This window comes from Chiloscyllium punctatum, chromosome 44, assembly GCF_047496795.1.
Source record: "Chiloscyllium punctatum isolate Juve2018m chromosome 44, sChiPun1.3, whole genome shotgun sequence".
In the NCBI taxonomy this organism is placed as follows: domain Eukaryota; kingdom Metazoa; phylum Chordata; class Chondrichthyes; order Orectolobiformes; family Hemiscylliidae; genus Chiloscyllium; species Chiloscyllium punctatum.
In genome coordinates this window covers 34,109,771-34,130,625 of record NC_092782.1, presented here as the reverse complement: position 1 = coordinate 34,130,625, position 20,855 = coordinate 34,109,771, and the positions used below count along the sequence as shown (strand labels likewise).

Here is a 20,855-nt window from a genome sequence, read left to right as displayed (position 1 = left end):
TTGATCTACATTTCACAGATTTTTCTACAATATTGGACATACCCAATTGACATATAAAGGAAGCATACGAGATAACTTTGCTTGGCATGGACGGGTTGGACCGAAGGGTCTGTTTCCATGCTGTACATCTCTATGACTCTATGATTGAATTGTTACGATTGTGTGTCCGATAGTGTGAAGACAGTGGAATCCTAAGGGTTGATTTTGAACACTTAAATGAGGTAATCTATTTCTCCTCTGAACTGATTTGTTTCCTTTCCTGGAAATGGCATTTTCATGCTAAGATGCAACTCTGTTGCTCAACAGAGATGTCCCAGTGCCCTTTCTTGAATGTGTGAGTCTGAATAGTGCATTTCAACTTGATCTAAACTTTCTTCCCCTTGTTCCCACAGATTAGCACTAAACTGGGTAAGCTATTGATGGTTGATAGTGGTGTGAAGCACATAAAGTTTGTTCCAATCATTGAACCCTGTGTTTTAAGTTTGAAACTTATCAATGTAATATAATATTGATTTATCATGTATCTGCACAAGAGATATGAGAAATGCATTGGTGTAATGGCATTGAACTAAAAGTCCAGATACCAAGCTCATATTCCAGGGATAACGCTACGAATTCCACCAGGGTAGGTGGTGAAATTTGACTTCAGTAAAAGCTGCAATAAAAAAAGTACATCTCATGTAATCAGGTGCCCACTGACAACTGTTGAAAAACCCATCTGGTTCACAAATATACTTTAGGAAATGAAACTTGTTAACCTTACCTGGTTTGGCCTACATATGACTCCAGACCCACAGCATTGTGGTGGATTCTTAACTGTCCGCTGCTCAAGGTCAGAAGTCACAGGACACTGGGAGATAGTACAACAGGTTTATTTGAAATCACAAGCTTTCGGCATGCTGTTCCCTCCTGAGGAAGGCGCAGTTCTCTGAAAGATTGTTCTTTCAAATAAACCTGTTGGAATATAACCTAGTGTCATGTTCTGACCTTGTTCGCCCCAGTCCAACACCGGCACCTGTACGCCATGGCTACCATCATCCTCTGGTCAAATAGGATTGGGCAATAATTGTTGGCCTAACCAATGAAAACCATACCCCCAATTTAAAAAGAAATATTCTTGCCAATGAATGCTTCATGAGGGTGTGGAATGCTCTTTAGATTCCTCTACGTGATTGTGATTGAAGCAAAGTGACTGATCAAGAATTTCTTTTATTTTGAAAACATTCACACTTGAAGGCTGAAAAGCTAATGACTTCCCAAGCTCACTGTCTGGCTGGGAGCATATTTCTGGCCAGAAACCAAACCCCTTGAGAATCCAGTTTCACTGAATATTTCATTCGAAGTCATGAAATACACTTCAGTTATACCTTCACTAGAGGTGAACGTTTCATTTGACAAGCATTCCTAGTTTCTATGTCATGAAGTCGGCAGACTCTACCTGTAACTGAACTGTTACATCATAACAATTAAAAAGTCGTAAAGAAACAGACATTTGGATGTATTCCTTTGTAATGAAGAGTTGAACTGACTAAGGGGAAACTGCTGGGAATTCTAAATAATTTCGTCTAATCAATGCCAATGATTAGACTGTACATTAGCCAGCAGCGCCTTTGATGATAGACATTCTCGAATTGTATGACACAGTTACAACCATTTCCACGAATTTCCTTCCAATTGAAGGAGCGGCAGTTTTTGAGAAGTGTCGGGAGCTGACAGCCCGGAATTTCTGGAGGCGGGGCTGAGAGCTTCTGGCTTGGTTTTTTTTAGCAGCAGTCAGAGGCGGTGAGTCAGTGTGAAATAAGGAACACTGCAGGACAGTACTCTTGAGAGTAAACTGTCCTCTGTTGAGTGTCCGGTGCACTCAGTTTAAATAAGTGATTTGTGTTTTATGATACATATTTTAAGTTGTCAAGTAGCGAAAGGCAGAATGCGCACGAAGAGCGGCTGTCTCAGCTCCCTTCTAATTATTTTGAGTTCGTTCATTTCTTGCTGTCCAGCTGTTGAGAACAACACTAAATGTGGACTCAGGTGTTCGCAGGTACCGTTCAGATCTTTAAAATTCATGATTTTTTTCTCAGGATAGAAGTATGAAGTGTTAATTTTGCAAACATGCTTATTTGCTTAATGTTCATCTTAAACGTTTCATTTTGCTTTAATGTTTTGGCGTTAGTTTTGTCGAATTTTTCAACTATTTATTTTCAAATGTACCAAGTTTCAGGATGATCCCAGCTCCCAGGGATGAAATGCCAACTCGTAGGACCGCTTTAAGACATCCTTTTAAATTGGTTTGGGAATAATATTTTCTGATTAATCTGTTGAGAAAGAGAGATCTTATTATATACCTCTGGAATAGATGGAGCTTAAACTCGGATCTCCTAGCCCTTAGGGACACTACTGTCGTGCCTCAAGAGCCAATTTTAAATGATGCTTCCATATGTTATTGTATCCGCAACAGTTAACACGATTTCATTTTTAAAAATCGTTTGTAATCCTATTTGATCTGGGGAATAAAAGGGAAAAAAATGTTTTGCCAGCACAAGTTATTTTCCTTGATCCTCAGACAGTGAGATACAAACTGATAGATGTCCTATTGTTTGAAAATAAGAACAAAGGGATTTTTTTTCTCTCAACTGCATGAGTGATGCTCCAGGTACGGGTGTGAATCTACGATTTCTGGATCCAATTAAACGCCATCAAGTGGTACAACTGCAGAACTACAAACCTGAATTTATGTCTCAACAAGGACTATAAAACTCTGAGAGTAAATTTAACTTATTGTTAGCCCATATTTCATAGTTAAGCAGTTTGTCTCGGAGGTTATGGTTTGTGTTTACCTGTCTTGTTTCTGTAACCTTCTCGATTTCAGCTTTTTCGTTTTTGGTTCTTGTTTGATACATGGTGTTGGAAGCAGATGCCTTAATAAAGTTTAAGAGGAATTTAGACAGACTGATGAAAAGGTGGGGGATAGAGGGATATGGACCATGTGTAGACAAATGGGATTAGTTTATAATGGTATCATGTAGCACAGACATGGTGGGCCGAGGGGTCTGTTCCTGTGCTGTACTGTTCTGTCTTCTAATTGTGTTGAAATGCAACATTTAGAAACATGAGAGCAAATAATACTAAGAAAACAGACATTTTTTTTCTCTTCCATCACTTCTGCCATTCCTCTCCTTACCTCAATCTCCATTTTCTTTCTCTCATGTCTTTCTTTTACTTACTCTCCCTGACCCTAGTCTTTTACATTTCCTTTCAGTTCTATACAGTTTCTGAAGTTTAAATGTAAATGTTTCCATGAATATGAACCATGACAACTGTTTTTCTCTCCCTAACATAAAGTGATACATTTTAAAAAGTTTTTAAAACATTTTTCCATTTAATATCTTTTGTTTCATAATTAATAGCAAACAAAAGCTATTGGCCAGAAAAAAAAACTGGAAACTAAAGACAAATGTTCCATTAGGAGTGTAGACTGATGCAAGGACATTGGGTATAAAAATGCTGAGACTACACAGTTGGTTATCTCATTGCGACAGCTGTAAGCTAAAATATCAAATCTAAAGCCAGGCTGTTGTGGGAGACTGAAATCTTCAGCACAGATGTTCAGTGAGGGCGTTAAAGATAACTCATTGGATAAATGTGGTACTGGAAATGTCTTTTTTATTTAAGATGTGATCATAATCATTTTAGACTTTACAAATTTTAATTATTAAGAACAAATGCTTAAAAAACCATTTTAGAAACATTTTTGAATGATTTGGTTTCTGGTGACCAGTGTAAAGCTAAAACTGACTATAGGTAGAAATTGGTAGTTGGAAACAGAAGGCTGATAAAAAGGAAATTAAATTGTTCAAACAGTAAGTAGGAGTTGACAGAAAATATTTAGGAATGTAGATGTGTGACTATTGTATGAACAAATTGAAATATTTTAAGAAGGTAGCCCAGTCCCTTTTTTTTCTTAATTTCAAAGGCAAAATGTGAAGTGCTGTGTTCCAGATGCCATGCAACAAGTGAAGTTACTCAATGTTAAGCAAAACACAATTTTGTTTAAAACTATATTTAAAGTACAAGCAAAAGAAAGAAGAACTTCGAATAACTTGACACTATTGGAATACTGAACAGAATAATAGATACAGTAACTACTACTAATTAACTGTTTCAATATAGTGACATCCCATAACCACACTCCTTGGCAAAAAGGCAAATTCAGACATAGGTTCTCACATGCAGTCCTCCAATTCAGGAGGGGAATAAAACATCAAGAAAAAATTCTGAGACGAGCAGCTAGGAGACATCCACTGAAGATTCCAACTCTGTTGATACCCCAATAGCTTCTGATATACTGAAAAAAAACAAACCAGAAATTTGGATGTGGGAGTTAGCTACACCCATTCAGACAGCATAAAAAACACGGCCTCCCAGGCTGTTTACATTACCCTAGACTGCTCGTTACCTCTGCCTTACAACCTCCCTTCAAAATAAAGCAGGACAAAATAATCTTTAAAGTCACAGCATCGTAAAAATGTATGTATTTGTGCCATCTTTCTGTTAAGGTAGGTAACCGATTGCTTTCTAAAGTTGGATATATAAAATTCCATTGAACTATTTTGAGGAGAAGTAAGGAGGGTTTCCTCTGTCTCCTGGCCAGTGTTTAATGTTCAACCAAATCACAAAAATGGATTATTTAGTCTACTCACACTATCGCTGTGCACAAACTGTCAACTCTGTTTCCTATATTTCAAGAGGGATTGACTATACTTCAAGTAATGAATTTGCTGTAAAGTGTGTTGAGACATCCTGGGATCACAACAGTTTATATAACTGCAAGTCTTTTGGTTGGTGTCATTGACCATTGGTGTCATTGGTTGTAAATTAAACTTAAAGTTCAATGAGCAGATATAAAAACATCCCTGTTTAGCTTATCCCATTTGCACAGTATATAGTTTGATAAGGGCTCTTGTGGTGTAATGGTAATGCCCAGACCTCTGAGCCAGGAGACTTGAGTTCAAGTCCCACCTGCTGTAGAACTGTGTGATAACATAGTTTGCTAAATCTGGCCTGACTACTTCAAGCAATTTTGTCTCTCCCTTTTTGTAAACAAATCATTTTTTTTGCAGGGTACTCTTGAAATTTAAGGACAACCTGGATTGGTTGCTTGTCATAGTTTCAATGATGTATTTGAAGCACTCGATGTAGAAGAGTAGATCTTGGATAATCCTTGCTAGCTATATGGTAATTTTTCTGTGATAATAAAGACCAGGGAGCTGGAATATCAATTTCTCACCCGATTTTTCAGTAATTGCCAGGCCATCCTGTGGGCTGCTCCAGTTACTGCACTACACCACACGATTCTGCAATTATATCATAGGTCAAATTTTGGATGTCACAATATGACTTTCTGATCTCAGTCCGATGTCCAGTATCTCACACGTGCTCCCCAGCTAAATTGCCAGAAGTAGCTTGTGTGGGGGATTCACTTAAAGTAGCCTGAATACAGGCTGCATGGTTTGAATGGAAATGATGAACCAGCAGCACACTTAGGTCCTCCCTTGAGAACCAAGCCATTGTAAACAAAAAATCAGCTCAAAGTCCCAGACAACCATAAGGCTTTTCTCTCATCAGAGAGAGAGTTGATGGGGTGGTTTTACCTGAGGGTCATCACATCTCAGGTGAGGGGAAAGGTTGAGAAAGAAAGTCCTTTGTGGTAACCTCGTCCCTTGGCTGGAATTGAACCCACGCTGACTGTGTCACTCTGCATCACAAGCCAGCTGTCCAGCCAACTGAGTTAACTGACCTAAACTATATGTAAATACAATCTTAGTTATGCAAATTTGCATGTTTTCTTTTCTTCTTTTGGAAATAAACACCACACTAGAGAAGGTTATTGGTCTTAATAAGGAATTTAAGATGTGATTTTATTTAATCTTTTGAAAATGAGTGAAATGAATATTTACATGAATTTGCTGTCATCTGCCCTACTTTATAACCTAGTTAATCTAGTATAACCTCAACATTGTCAATGATTAGAGATTTTATGCATTCAAAAATTTGAGTTTTTTTAAACGTTGTACTATATTTTCATTTTGAAGTCAGACAATAGAAATATTTGGTATTTACCTTTTCAAAAGTAAATAGTTCCACATTGTGGTTCAGTTTCATCAATAATTTACAAGTGTAAATGATTGCCTAACTGAAATTGTGAAGCAGTTTCTCCAGTATGTGGAATAGGAAGATCAGCAAAAGTTTTAGTTAAGGGACTTTGCCAGAATTTATCTTTTATAATCCTAATATTGCCCTTAAAATAATTATGACATGTGTAGGCAACAATGCGAAGTGGTCGAGCAGAGGCTGATAGCCAAGTTTGGTACCCATGAGGATGGCCTCAACCAGGACCTTGGGTTCATGTCACACTACAGGTGACCCCACTGCACGATATATTCTATCTCACATGGACATGCCCACTCTTACATACACTCACAGTCACGCAGACCCTTTGTCATATACACGCTCTGTCTCATAACACACATGCATATACCCCCCACACTCACACCCCATGCACAATCCCTCTCACAGGCTTTTACTCCATCACTCCCACACACACTTTACCAAGCTTTCACACACGCAAACACATAGTCTCTCACATGCACTCACACACACTCTCACGCACACACTCGTTCTCTCTTTCTCTCATGCACGCCCACACACATATAAGTTTATGGGGTGAATTTGTTTTTGCAGAATTATGTTTGCAGATACATTCTATTCTACTCAAAAAATGCACACTCTGCAGGCAGTCAATCCATATAATATTTTGTAAATTCCACTTTGGAAATAGAACCAGTCTGACTCAAGACTGGGATACGGACAGACTCTGACATCATACTTTTAATGCATTGCCGGAGCTGAGATGTCAGCTTTTGTTATTAAAAAAAAACGTAAGTTATCTCTAGAAGGTGACTGAAAAGAAGTTCTGGGATTTACATATTAATGAATCAGAACCTGCAACCCATTTTAAAAGATGAAAGACTTAAAAATCTAGCTTTTATCAATTTATCACTTCAGTTGCATGACACTGTAATCTTTTTGCTATACATTCTGTGCGTCTTACGATCTTATACTCCACAACCACCTGATAAAGGAGTTCTGAAGCTAGTGCTTCCAAATAAACATGTTAGACTATAACCTGGTATTGTGTGATTTTTAACTTTGCCCACTGGCTCCTCCACATTATGCTCTGAGAAGTTTCCGAGAGATGTGATGTACTAAGTACAAAATAGTTAAGATAATTAAAGTTGATTCAAGAAAATTGCCCTCCCATTTACTGAGTTGAGCTTGTAGCTTGGCTTGTTGGTCATTGTGCTTCATTGCCATCCTCTATTTCAAACTTGTCTGTTTTCAACTTACTCATATACTTTCACCAACTTTTAATGATCAGTTGAATATGTGCGTGCAAATAGATACAGTTCTGTCGATATGTGTGGAGATGTGGGGTGGCACACATATAAATGTATATATATACTTATCCACTATGCATGTAGAAAGTTGAATTCTCAAATATGTTTCTCATTATGTTTTTTGTTCTTTCAGGGTCTACAATGCATAAGCAAAAACCTGACTTTCAGTGAGTATTACATTTTTAAATTGTAGAAGTTCTAATTTGCAGGTTTAACAAATTAGAGAAGAGATGAGGGGCCTGAATCTAAAACTAGTTCAGGTCTTCTGATGATTGTTTTGGATAGAAGACACAGTTTCATCAAGTGCTCCCAATTCATCTGGAAATGCTGCCATTCATCTCACACTCACCCTGCCCTCAATAAGATATTGCTGGTGACTGAAGGACCAATGTTGTTCAGGGCAGAATAGAAGCCAATTTTAACAGTTACAGTAAGATGGATTTACTCTCTGCTTTTCTAAATCATTCATTAACCCCTGTGTATGAAAGTAGATTTAATAAAAACATGAATGTATTATACCATTAATAAAAAAAGCTAATTTAACTGAGAGTTACTTCTAATGTTAAGTAAACTTGATGCCTTATCAATTTTAAATAGTGAGAATTGTTTGCTTATTACTCAGCAGGGACTTCCGCATGGATATTGTGCTACAGGGAATTCCAAGATTGCAATTATGTATTAACTCATGTATTAGTCTGAAAATAGTAATGAGAAGCAATCCATCATCACCTTAATGAGTAACTAAACCATCTAGTCTTACATTAGTTACACAGATCAGCACATTCCTAGATTCAAAACTCTCTCATAGAAATTAAAAATACGAGCTGGATTAGGCCATTCAGCCCTTTGAGCATACTTCACCATTTAATCTGATCACAGCTGATTACCCAACTCCATACTCTGATTCCACTTTCTCCTCATACCCTTTTGATTCCTTTAGACTGAAGAAATATATTTAACTCTTCTTAAAAACATTCAATGCTTTGACCTCCACCATGTTCTATGGCAGAGAATTCCATGGGCTCACCACTCTCTGGGTGAAGAAAGTTTTCCTCATCTCAGTCCTGAATTGTCTGCCCTGTATTCTCAGATTGTCAGTCCTGGATCTGGAATCCCCAGTCATAAGAAACAGCCTTCCTTTGTTTACCTTGTCTAATCCTGTGAGAATTTCTCTCCAAAGATTATACATTATTTTGCATCACTGATAATCTGAAAAGAAAAGGAAATCAGCTCAACGTTGAATCCCTTCACCGTTAATAGCTTTCTGAGGCTCTTGCATGGAGAACAGCCATCTGAATGTATATCAGAGTGTGCAGCGCTCACAAGACATAACCCAGTACAAGTTAGTCTTCAGAAAACATAGTGTGAACTTTAAGAAATCTCTAATGATGTGAGAAATGGATGAAGCAGAGCGTTATCACCATCCATTCCATTTAGAACCACAAAAATGTTGAATAACTGCCAACTCTTTAAGAGTGCTAGGGGAATGATTTTGACTAGTCTTGTTCCTTCTCTGGCTTTCATCAAGCCTCCCTTCATCCACAACTCAATGTTATCCATGCATCCAACATTTATCTTCCTCTTTTTTCAACTTTGTTTTTATCCTCAATTATGACCCCAGTCTGGATTCTCCTACAAGAGGAAGCATCATTTTTCCCACACCCACACTATCAAGGCACCTTGCCATTTTATATGTTTATCTAGGACACTTCTAGCTCTTCTAAGCTCTACCAGATACAAGCTTAGACTGTCGAGCCTTTCCTCTTAAAGCTATCTGTCCATTCCTGGTACTTTCATTGTTCCTTAAATAAGGAAATTGAACTCCAAACTTGATTTTGCCAATGCTTTACAAAAGTGAAGCATGACCTCCTCCTTCTGTGTCCAACTCTTCAAATAAATGATGACCTTCTATTAGCTTTCCTAATTACTTGCTGTGCATCCATACTAACCTTTTGTGATTCATCCACTAGGACACGCATATCCCTCAGCCTCTTGGAATTCTGCAATCTCTCATCATTTGGATAATATCCGTTTCTTTTATTCTTCCTGCCAAAATGGACAAGTTCACAATTGCCCACATTATTTTCAATTTTCCAGTTCATTGTCCACTGACCTAATCCATCTAGAACCCTTTTGTAGCCTCCTTGTCTCCTCTTCACAACTTACCTTCCAACTGATCATTGTATCAGCAGCAAAGTTAACAACCATGGCATATATACACAACAATATTTCCCTCCACACACATCAGAATGTGGGCATTGCTAGAAGTTGTGGACTATCCTCTGGTGCTGTGAGGTCTTCTCCTTGAACTTGTGCCATAGGTGCTCCCACAAAGCTGTTAAGTGGGGGAACTGTATGCATTGTTGGAAGTCAGATGCAATGTTTAACCAGGAGTAAATGGGACATTATGACAACCTAATTTGGGCCTAATGAAAAGAAAGGAAATTTGGATAGTGGATATGAACACTTAAATGTCTAACGGATTTGTGATTTATTCCTTTTAAAGATGTGCAGCACCGTTACTGCCGTGAGCCTCCATCATCCTTGCCCTCCAAAGTTTTGGAGGATCTCAAAATATTTGCAGTGTTGAAATGCAGAAAGGAGCGGCAATGTTCCATTCACCTCAAAGCTAAAGGGGCATTGATTCTTAATGGTATTGATTTTTATATTTTTGTCAAACCTCTGAAAACAAATTTATAAGTCCTTCTTTGCAGTGAATGTGTGCACCCAACTGTATAGATTCTGAAAACTGCACACATATAGTTTTAGTTGTAAAGGTCTGGGCTGACACTTATATTGGTTTCTCCCAGTCTTTAGAGGATTAGCATTAGCAGCTGTTTTTAACTAGGTATACCCTTTTTCTTTGGGAATGATGCTGTTCATCGGAGGGAGAACCTCTGAAAATTTCAGTATACTTACAAAGCAACTTAATATACAAAGTAAATATTGAGAAAACATTCCTTGACTTGGTGGTGGAAAACATCTTTTGTTGATAAGAAAAGGCCACTCAAGTGATAAATGTTAGTATCTCATTTCTTCTGATGCATCTACAGGGATCCAAAAGTAATCAACTTAGAACATGTACACCTAGATGACCATCTAATATCTTGATCATTTGAAACCTTTCTTATATCCTTCATTAAATTGATCACACATTTGAAATTAAATGCAGCACACCACTTAAAATTTCCTTGGTTATATTGTTGTTTTCTTCCCACCAAATGAAGCACTGAGTGTGCTTCATGTTATAGTTATACATCTGAAGGGAAGAAAGGCAACAGGTATTACTCATAAAAAACAACTCTGGTAGCTGACTTGAAACTATTCCTTCTGCTTGTTTGGAGTTGAAGGAGTAATCATTAAAGCATAAAATATAAACAGGAGTAAATCAGATAGTTCAAGCTAGTCAGTAAGATCATAGCTGATTATAACCTCAAATCATTTTTCCTGCTCATTTACCATATCCTTTGATAATAGCAGGAGACTTGAGGATATGACTTTTGACAAGTATATTACTCATCAGCTGAGCAATTACTATTTGCTTTGGTCCTCTTTTTCCTGTGAGAGAAAATGTGGCAATAAGAAATGTCAATGCAAGTTATGAAGAAAATATGGATAAAGAAGCAGGAAATGGTTAGTTTGGGGGACTTTGGTGCATATTGAAAATGTTTACTGTGTACTGTGTGAGAACGTCTAGACTAGTTGTACATGAGCAGATTAACACTCCTATTGGAATGCAATAAATCTCCATATACATCCTAACCAGAACCTGCCCATCTCCTTCCCAAATATCAAAGTTGTCTTTGCAATGATACTGTCTTCTTCTCCACATGTAGTTGCTGTGTTAATAACGAAGTGTGTTATATTTGCTTGATCTTGCATTTCAGAACATATCCGTGGTGTGGAAATGTGCTCTTTATCAATGACGACGTTCCGGTACCAATGTGTTATTGTGAAATTCAATAAACATGGATATAAGAAGTTTATAGGACATCCTGTAAGTTTGAATCTTGATGTTAAACCCTTAACAATTAAAAATCTGTAGTAAAACAAGCTGTAATCTGTTCAGTTCTGCTATAAAGTCATAGATTCCATTGGTTGACAACAATTGTATGATTAGCTTTAAAGTTCCTTTAAAACTCCCAGCATTGTTGGAAGTGTGAGATAATAATACTGTAGTAAGGGGAATAAAATACCTGGGACTGAAAGGAATAATGTGACAATCAGTGTGACTCCTTAACAAATGACATCAAAGAATTGAGGATAAGGATTGAGGAAGATGAATACAAAAATTGCATCAGATTGGAAATAAACATTATTTGACTGAAGGAATAGAAAAGTAAGTAAAACATTAAGTAGAGTAAACCTTTTCAGATTTTTAAAATCTCATAAAATTTGGTAATTTGAAGATTCCATACTTTTAATTATTTACTATTTGGACAAGAAAATATTATTAATTATTCTGGTAGTGTAATTTTTTGTAGTGATTTAATCAATAAATAATGTACAAACCTCACAATTTAATGAAAATTATGGGGAAGTTAAATGATAGAGACAATTTTGCCAATCTAACAACAGTCTGGCAAATTGGCCAATGATTTGTGGTATTCATGATTCACAGAATGTCTGTCATCTGTTGACATCAGATGAAGCATAATAGCAGCATGAGTCATTCTGGTGCTATTGTCTTAGATTAACATACAGCTGGATCATTATGTTTAATAGTAAAAGGTAATTGTTAAAGTCTAAGGCCTAGGGGCAGAGTGGAACAAACAAACCTTCAAGCTTGCTCTGCCATCCAATAAGATTATCTATTAACATAAGATTAGCAAATATCTACTTGATCCCAACTTTCCCCGCGGCATTGCAGTAGGAAAGTGGGGCCCAACTAGATATTTGCTAATCTTATCGTAATGGAAAATCTTATTGGATGAATCTTTAGTGTCCAAGGATCTATTGAACTCAGTCAGGAATTTGCTCTACGTTGGTGCATTTGTAGGGTTAGATAGCTCAGTTTACTGGATGGCTGGCCATTAAGGGAGAATGTGGGTTTGGTCCCTGTTCTGGCTATGGTATTTTTCAGAAGTCTGTTTCTTCAATTTTCCCTTGTTTCTGGAATTCTGTTCTTCAAGATAAATTATGTTCCTGTGTTTGCCTGTGTCTCTCTTTAATGAATACATGCCTAATGTTCTTTTGGATTGTGGCTAATTACATTCTTAAATTACAGCCCCCTGGGATAGAGAGCACCAAAGGTTTACAATGCAAAAATTCTCCTTCTTTATGTCCTGTAAAGCCAATCTCTTTTATCCCGAGATTATAATCCCACCAGAATTCTGGACACTCAAGCTAGGGGGGAAGCAAACACTCAGAATTAACCCTTGTAAAACTCTCTCAGGATATTGTACATTTCAATGAGGTGGCCTCTCATTCTACTTAACTCCAGTGAATATAGACTGATTGTGCTCAATATGATGGACCTTCATTGCATCCCCTTAGAGACAACCATATTCTTCCCCAGAAATGAGACAATAAATTAATTGTTGCTGTTTTGAAGATTAGTTCAATTTAAAATTCTCAAAATAAAAAAACTGACTTCTGTGAAATTGATGTCAAAATCTATCTATCTAGTGCTTTTTTTTTGAAAAGAAACCTGCCACTCTTATCCAATTTGGCTGATAGGTGACTGAAATCTGATTTGTGTGAAACGTATTGACCAGCCACTCAAATGTATCTAATAACTAGAAGGTGCATAATACACAATCGCTAGGGGATGGTAGTTTCTCCTATGATGAGATGCTGTCTATATTCTTTGGAGTTGGGAAGAATGATTGGTCTTTCATTGAAATATGAAAGGACTTAACAGGATAGATACTGACGTATTATTTCCTGTGGATGGGAATCTAAAACCAATGGGCATGATTTTAGGGTAAGGAGCCAATCATTTGGCTGGAAAAATTTCTCCAGTTGAAAGAACATGTATCTTTGGACTTCTCTACTCCCAGTGGTTTGTGAGTATGCCATCAGTGAATCTATTTAAGGCTGAGCTAGAGAGATGTTTGGGTTTAGATTAGATTTTCCTGCTCCTCGGATGCTGCCTGACCTGCTGTGCTTTTACAGCACCACTCTAATCTCGACTCTGGTTTCCAGCATCTGCAGTCCTCACTTTTGCCTAGATGTTTGGGTTTTTCAGGGGTCCCAGGGATACGGGCAGTAAAGTGAAGTTGAAGCTGAAGATTTGCCATGATTGTATTGAATGCCCAGAGCAGGATCAATTGGTCATTTGATCGACTTCTGTATCTTTGTCTTATGCTTGTCTGACAAGGCCTAAAGAAATAGATGTGGACTGTGGCTGTCTTCTCAGGAACAATAAGTACACCATGTGCTGTTAAACAATAATGTTTTTTAAAAAATCACTATATAATAGGTGAGACTGGGTCTAATATGGTCTGATAACTGAGACAACAAAGTAAAATGTGCATATATTTGAGGTTTGAATAAATTAAAATCTGAATCAGTTTGGAAATCTCTGACTACATTCTATTCATATGCACAGTCAGATTCCTAAGCATAGTTAACTTAATTTGTTTGTATTTTTTATTTCTTCAATGAAGCAAAGGCTCCCATTAGCCTGGTTTAGGATAGTATTTGGAATCAGATCCTATCTGAGATCCCAACCAAAACTATAAATTTTGTTTGTTCATTTGTGGGACATGGGCGTTGCTGGCTGGCCAATATTATTGCCAGAGGTTTCATAGTTAAGGAAGCTGTGCTTTGCCATTTTGATTTGATTTTGATCCTTAGTTAGGCTTGAAACATTAATGTTCAAATATATGTTTTAGTTTGATATTTAGGAGCCAGCTGCAAAGTGTTTCACTTCCTGTTACCTTTGTGGAGTATTTTTAAAGAGATGTCATAAGCAAATGATTAGTATAAGTTTCAGTGTCAGGTTACTGTAAAACTGAGGACATTGTTATACACTATACAACAGTTGCTTAACATTTCTTAGATGGGCTTTTCTCAAATTATGAAGAAAATTTAGCTTTGTTGATCTCTATACAATTTTCAGAGTCATGCCAAAAAATTAATTGAGGAAATTCCTGATCTTTCATTGTTTAAGATAGTTGGATCGACTTCCTGCTTCTGTTATTTTAAGACATTTTAATCTGCTTATTATAAAAGGATTAACATTCTCAAAATAATCCTAGCTGTGATTTACCGATGGAGATTTAAATGCCCCCATCCAAAGATTAATCATTTGAAAATTTCCCTATTTGTATCCACTCTTTGATCAGTATTTATTAGCTGAATATCACTATTTATTAGCAGCCTCCAGCAATTTGGCATTTTTGATGGAGCAAATACACTCTGTGAATAGTAGGCACTATGTCTAGAGGGAGATGCAAGTTGACACCAGTGAACCATAGTGATTTTTAAAAAAAGGGGGAAAAAATTGCAAATACTAAAAATCAGGCAAAAAATAATGGAACATATTGGAAATATTTGGTCGTTCTCAGCAGAAAAATAAAAAAAACAACAGTTTGCTCTGAGGACTACAATCTCAGTTTCTTTAATCTCTCTCCACAGAACTGAAATCCTTATCACTTCAGTCACTCAATGCAAATTTGCCAATCTCCAAGAAATAGGAGCATGAATAGGTTCAACAGCCCCTTAGCCTGCTTTGCCATTCATTAAGATCACAGTTGATCTGATTATGACCTCCATTGCACATTCCCACCTATCTCTGATTAAACTTTGATCTTGATCTTTTTGTGATGTGTCACTGTGCTGTCTGTAATTAGACATTCAAGTCTTTGTTTTTGTTCTTTGTTTATAAAGTTGTGTATGTTTTTTTTAAATCTTACTGCCCGGCTAATTTCCAAGACAAGTAAATAATAGAGTTCCTGTTTCAGATATGGCTGCACAAATGTTAAGTGTACATTAATCAAATGTTACTCCTTTAACATGGGTGGTGTATCTTTTAAATTTGTAACCAAACACTCTTGTTTCCACTGCTATTCTCTTATGACAGGTACAAATTGAATATGATTGTTTCAGTGCTGAAATGGAAGAATATACTCAAGTGACACTTAAGACAATTCCTTACTATTGTGATGCCTTCATACAACAGGAATACCAAGTAGGAGGTAAAAGATATCATCATGACATCTGTGTGGTGTTGAAGTTGCTGTTTTTTGACAACATTATCTTGTGGTGTAAGATCATGAATATGTGACAAAAAATCATAAACTTTGTGTATGATTTAAAACCATTGCCACTTTCCACTGAAATTTCCCTTTTTGTATTGTGGAAACCTTGTATAAAATTTGGCTGAGGTAAGCAGTTCTGTCTAACAAAAAAACCCTAAAATTGCTGCCATGTTAAGGATACAGCAATTTCTCAGCATTATCAGTTTAATAAGAGTGTGAAAATACTATTATCACACACATCCTTAGATTTAATGGTAAGGTCCTGGGGAGTGTTGCTGAGCAAAGAGATCTTGGAGTGCAGGTTCGTAGTTCCTTGAAAGTGGAGTCGCAGGTAGATAGGGTAGTGGAGAAGGCATTTCGTATGCTTTCCTTTATTGGTCAGAGCATTGATTCCAGGAGTTGGGGGCTCATGTTGTGGCTGTATGGGACATTGGTTAGGCCACTGTTGGAATATCGTGTGCAATTCTGGTCTCCTTCCTATCAGGAGAATGTTGTGAAACCTGAAAGAGTTCAGAAAAGATTTAGGATGTTGCCAGGGTTGGCAGGTTTGAGCTATAGGGAGAGGTTGAATAGTCTGGGGCTGTTTTCCCTGGAGCATTGGAGGTTGAGGTTTATAAAATCATGAGGGGCATGGAAAGGATAAATAGACAAGGTTTTTCCCTGGGGTGGGAGAATCCAAAAGTAGAGGGCATAAGTTTAGGGTGACGGGGTAAAATTTAAAAGGGATCTAAGAGGCAACTTTTTCACGCAGAGGGTGGTGCGTGTGTGGAATCAGCTACCAGAGGAAGTGGTGGAGGCTGGCACAAATACAATATTTAAGAGACATCTGGATAGGTATATGAATAGGAAGCATTTAGAGGAATAAGGGCCAAGTGCTGGCAAATGGGACTGGATTAGGTTAGGATATCTGGTTGGCATGGACGAGTTGGACCAAAGGTTCCGTTTCCATGCTGTACATCTCTGACTGTATGATATCATAGTTGGTGCATATTAGACCTCCATGACTAGGAACTGGATTTATCTGTCAGGTGATGGTGGTGGAGAATTAACATTCTATGATTATCTGACAGTTCTTGCAGAAGTAGTTTGATATTATTTAGGTTTTAACTTTGTTTTTCTATTTTAGATTGCACTGATAAAGATATTGGAAAAAGTATCTCAACATGTATAGGTAAAGTAAAATAGTAATAAATTATACAAATTGAGTAATAACTATTTTAAACTCTGATAGTCCATCATTTTCTTCTTTATTTTATTCCTGAAATTTCCATGGGTCATGCATTGAGCTAAAGGGAGATGAGGAACCTATTCCCTAGTTTCTGTAATGATACGTTAGTGTCTGTATTTTGCAATGGGAATTGGGTCCCAACATTAGATCAAATATGGGTCTTGAGCCCCCACTGGCCAGTAGTGAGGCTGGCTCAGCAATCTTCCAGGAAGTTGCCTCTTAATTGTTTGTCTGTAATTTCGTTATCCAACCTCCAGTCCTCTATCACTGGCTGGGATAATTCAGCCTGCAAAGTTGCTGATGAGCCCATTGTTTCTCCTTGCACCACCTTGTGGAGAAATGTCTATTTTATTTCACTTATTGTTAATGTGGATGATGTTAGTATTTGTCACCCATCCTATTTGCCCTTAAGAAAATGGTGAGATGACTTTTTTTTTTAAATGGCTCTGATGAACTACCAGATCTAATCATATTACTGTGGGTCTGCAGTCACATTTTGGCCTGTCTGGGTAAACATGATCTACTTCCTTCCCTGAGGACATTGATATAACAAATGGATTGCTTTACAATTGGAAAGTTTAATGGTCACCATTACAGAAACTATTTTTGTTTTCTTCCACACTGATTTATTTAATTCAGTGAAAATTCCTTCGCTACCATTTGTGGGTTTTGAAACTTGTATATCTGGATCATTAGTCTAGGCCTCTCTATTTCTAGTACTGTAGCAAAACCAATATTCTACCTTACCCTTATCTTTTCTTTTATATATTATCATATTGTGATGGGTTGGCTTTGAGCAAGGATTTGTACTGGGGTTTTATAATTATGTAGAGTAAATCATAAAATATACAGGGAATACCTTTTAATATGCACTGTCATTGTAGTCTATATTTTAATAAAATACAATGTAATTTTTAAGAGCTTAAGGCTGGTCTACAATGTGTATAATTTATAATGATCAAATTTGATCATGTGCACAGTTTTAAAAATTTTATCTTTTAAAGAAAGAAAATTACCAAAGAGTTATTGGCATGCATAAATTACTTGTTGATAATACACTAGATTTCAGAATTTGAATACTGAATACATTAATTATTTTCTTATTATATTTCAGCTGGCAAATTAGACTATGTTATTGACAAAAAACAGAAGTCATTGTCTGTTCAGGTTTCTGAAATCGTAGAAGATCTTGCCTATCATGTGCGCTTATGCCACAAATGGTTTATTTGTGAAGATGTGGGAATCAGTGCATTGGTAAATAATCACAGTTTAATTTAGACATTAAATTCCATCTCCTTTGAAAAATGTAGACTCCATACTTTGTGTTGTCTTCACTTTTGGTTGAAAAATGATGGAGGGGAATCCCAATCCACACTAGGCTATGTACCATGTGACATATTACAAGAGTGGGGTCATTTCAAGACTATGCTGTGGCCCATTGATGAAACTTTATAAGCTGGAACAATGCCACGTGGAACCCTCTTGCCACCAAGAATGAATTGTTTGGCTTTTAATGTAGCTACACTGTGATGAGACAAAAGAATTGAGCCATTTCAAGAAAATTACCTTAGTCAACAAAACAAATTTATAATTATCACCCATAAGGTCCAGTGAAGCCTTTGAGGGTGTAAAGGATGGAAGTCTTTTTGGGAAGGCCTGGTGCTTGTTCAACCTGCAGCTCCAAGAAGCCCCCTTTAATATAAACTGAGGAGACTGGTGATCTGCCCGCTGAAATCCGGGTCAATGGAATGCCCAGGGAAAAGGGAGCAGAATCTCTGTACAAACGGGTTCCACACCTGATTTCCTCCTTATCCCCAACTCTGTCCCCTTCAGATTTGGGCATTTTGGAGCTGTGGATTTAGTTCTTTACTCTTTTTATATAATTGGATGTTTATTGTTATAGTGTCATTGCTGAAACTATTTTTTTAAATATAGATTAAAGTCCAAGACTCCAAAGAAGTCACCTTGCCATACTCTCGGATATTGCCCTGTTTGTGTATTGAGGTAATCAGTGAGTGTATTTGCATCATTATTCTTTGAATGTGAAAGGTGAAACATTCAACTTATCGGTCTCAAAGATATTAATGAATTCCTGAATACTGAGACAATAAAGTATTTAAAGAGGAGCTAAATGCAAATTATATTGGAACTTGGAAAAACATAAGTACTTTTATTTAATTGTTTTTACTTCAGTCTTGCAATGGATAATTTGTACTTCTGCTTAAAACCATCAATATTTTTATAAAATGTGTAAGTGTTATCCTTAGATTATTTTCTAAGGTTCTCGCTTTTCTGCAGCGAAAACCTGGTTTTTCACTTGGAGAGAAAACATGACACCTTTTACTTTTTTTGAGAACTCTGCTTTGTCGTTGTATTTCCAGGGCTGGTCAGCACTGCCTGATGCTAGAAGGGTACAACTTTGTCCGTTTAAAAACTGTAAGTCACCAAACTTAACTTTTTACAAGAAAATCTTGCATGCATTCTCAGTGACTAAGTAAAGACATCTGGAGTGAAATTGAATGTAGGCAGGGATATAAACCTTCAGTGAATGGCACAGAACGTCAGGCATTGATTGTAACAGGAAACCAATGCAAAACAGGGACCTTTATTTCACCCTGCCTATATCCAGTTTCACCACCAATCCACTTGTACACATAACTATTGTTTTATTGTGGGTTGATTGTGATTAAAAGTGTTATTGATTTAATTGAGAAATCAATGGCTTCTATCCTTCTCTCCCCTCAGTTTTCTGATGGGTGTGGAATGGGCAATGTTAGGCATGAGCTTGAACATGGCCTTTGTATCCACCCCCATACCCAATGGTCAGGCTTTTTAGCATAAACTAAACAAGCATACTGTCCAAATGTGTGTGGGAACATGGAAGCCAGAGTTAAGGGCATTGATTGCACTGCAAGAATGTTCCCTTTTTTGTCCAGGAATGTCTTTGATAATTCTGATTCATAGACCCACCTTCAAATGTGACCCCTCAATCCCTTCCCTATTTGGGTGCTGGGGTGGGGGGGGGGGGGGGGTGGTGGGGGTCTCACTCGCTTGTTTAGCAGGTGGCAAGATACCTGAGCTATCTCTAAAGAGCAAACCCTGCTGCAACTTCCTCTAGTCAGATTATTTGGAGGGCTTCTCAAGATCAAGTCCCACCAGTGAAAACTGCTGGCCCGTCAGAGCTCCGCAGTTCTTGTACGTTGCACGGTCACCAAAAAGGCTGTGGATGCTCCTAAAGAACCAAAATCCCAAGAACAATACTATCAGGTAAGGGTGTTTTTGTTGGATGGGTGCATAGTCTCTGGATTCTTTTTAATTCATTCATGAGTTTAGGGTGTCTCTTAGTGGGTCAATATTTATTGCCTATCCCTTGTTGCCCTTGAAGGTGGAGCTGAGCTGACTTCTTGAAACATTGCCTTCTTGCAAAGGGAGGGGTATCTGAGACAAGGTAATGAGGGTGGCTGTCAGTGACCCTCCATTTCCAACCACGCCCTCTACCTTTGGTACAGTCCCTCATTATTATAAAATATGTTTGGATTAGTTAGAACTCTTCCCCCACACCAAGTCTAGTTTAATAGTCGTGTATGTCTACTGTTATGTCCATCCTTTTTGGGGCAAGAATAATCATTGCAGCCCAGCTGGGAAAAGGACTTGACTTGGTCCTTAAGTGGTCATTATTGACACATGAGACCTCACATAGCAATAGAGAGAGTGCGTAGACCTTCCCACCCAGAACTTGTTAAGGTGGGATGGCAGTAGGGTTCCAGGACCTATCACTTGTCCCCAGTCCCACTGGCTTCAGGGCCAGGAGCTTCTGCCCTTACATTTAGTTCAATAGCCTCTCCTGGTTGATTATGCCATAACTCTGTTACACACCCAGTGGGAACCACTTGCTTAATTTCTCATGACTTTGAATACTGTATCTTGGGGATTTTATTTGGGGAAAAAAAAACATTTGGCACAACA

General features: G+C 37.5%; 1 protein-coding gene across 1 annotated transcript in view; it reads left to right on the top strand.

The window, feature by feature from the left end:
* Positions 1 to 1,798: 1,798 nt before the first annotated feature.
* The window catches only part of LOC140466854 (interleukin-17 receptor E-like protein), a 38,515-nt gene continuing 19,458 nt past the window's right edge, over positions 1,799 to 20,855 (top strand). Inside the window, exons 1-9 of the mRNA XM_072562586.1 lie at positions 1,799 to 2,038; positions 7,588 to 7,621; positions 9,961 to 10,107; positions 11,342 to 11,451; positions 15,484 to 15,598; positions 16,788 to 16,832; positions 18,004 to 18,143; positions 18,825 to 18,893; positions 19,271 to 19,325. Coding sequence (XP_072418687.1) covers positions 1,889 to 2,038; positions 7,588 to 7,621; positions 9,961 to 10,107; positions 11,342 to 11,451; positions 15,484 to 15,598; positions 16,788 to 16,832; positions 18,004 to 18,143; positions 18,825 to 18,893; positions 19,271 to 19,325 — 865 coding nt within the window. The 5' untranslated portion in view covers positions 1,799 to 1,888. The remainder of the gene's footprint in view (positions 2,039 to 7,587; positions 7,622 to 9,960; positions 10,108 to 11,341; positions 11,452 to 15,483; positions 15,599 to 16,787; positions 16,833 to 18,003; positions 18,144 to 18,824; positions 18,894 to 19,270; positions 19,326 to 20,855) is intronic.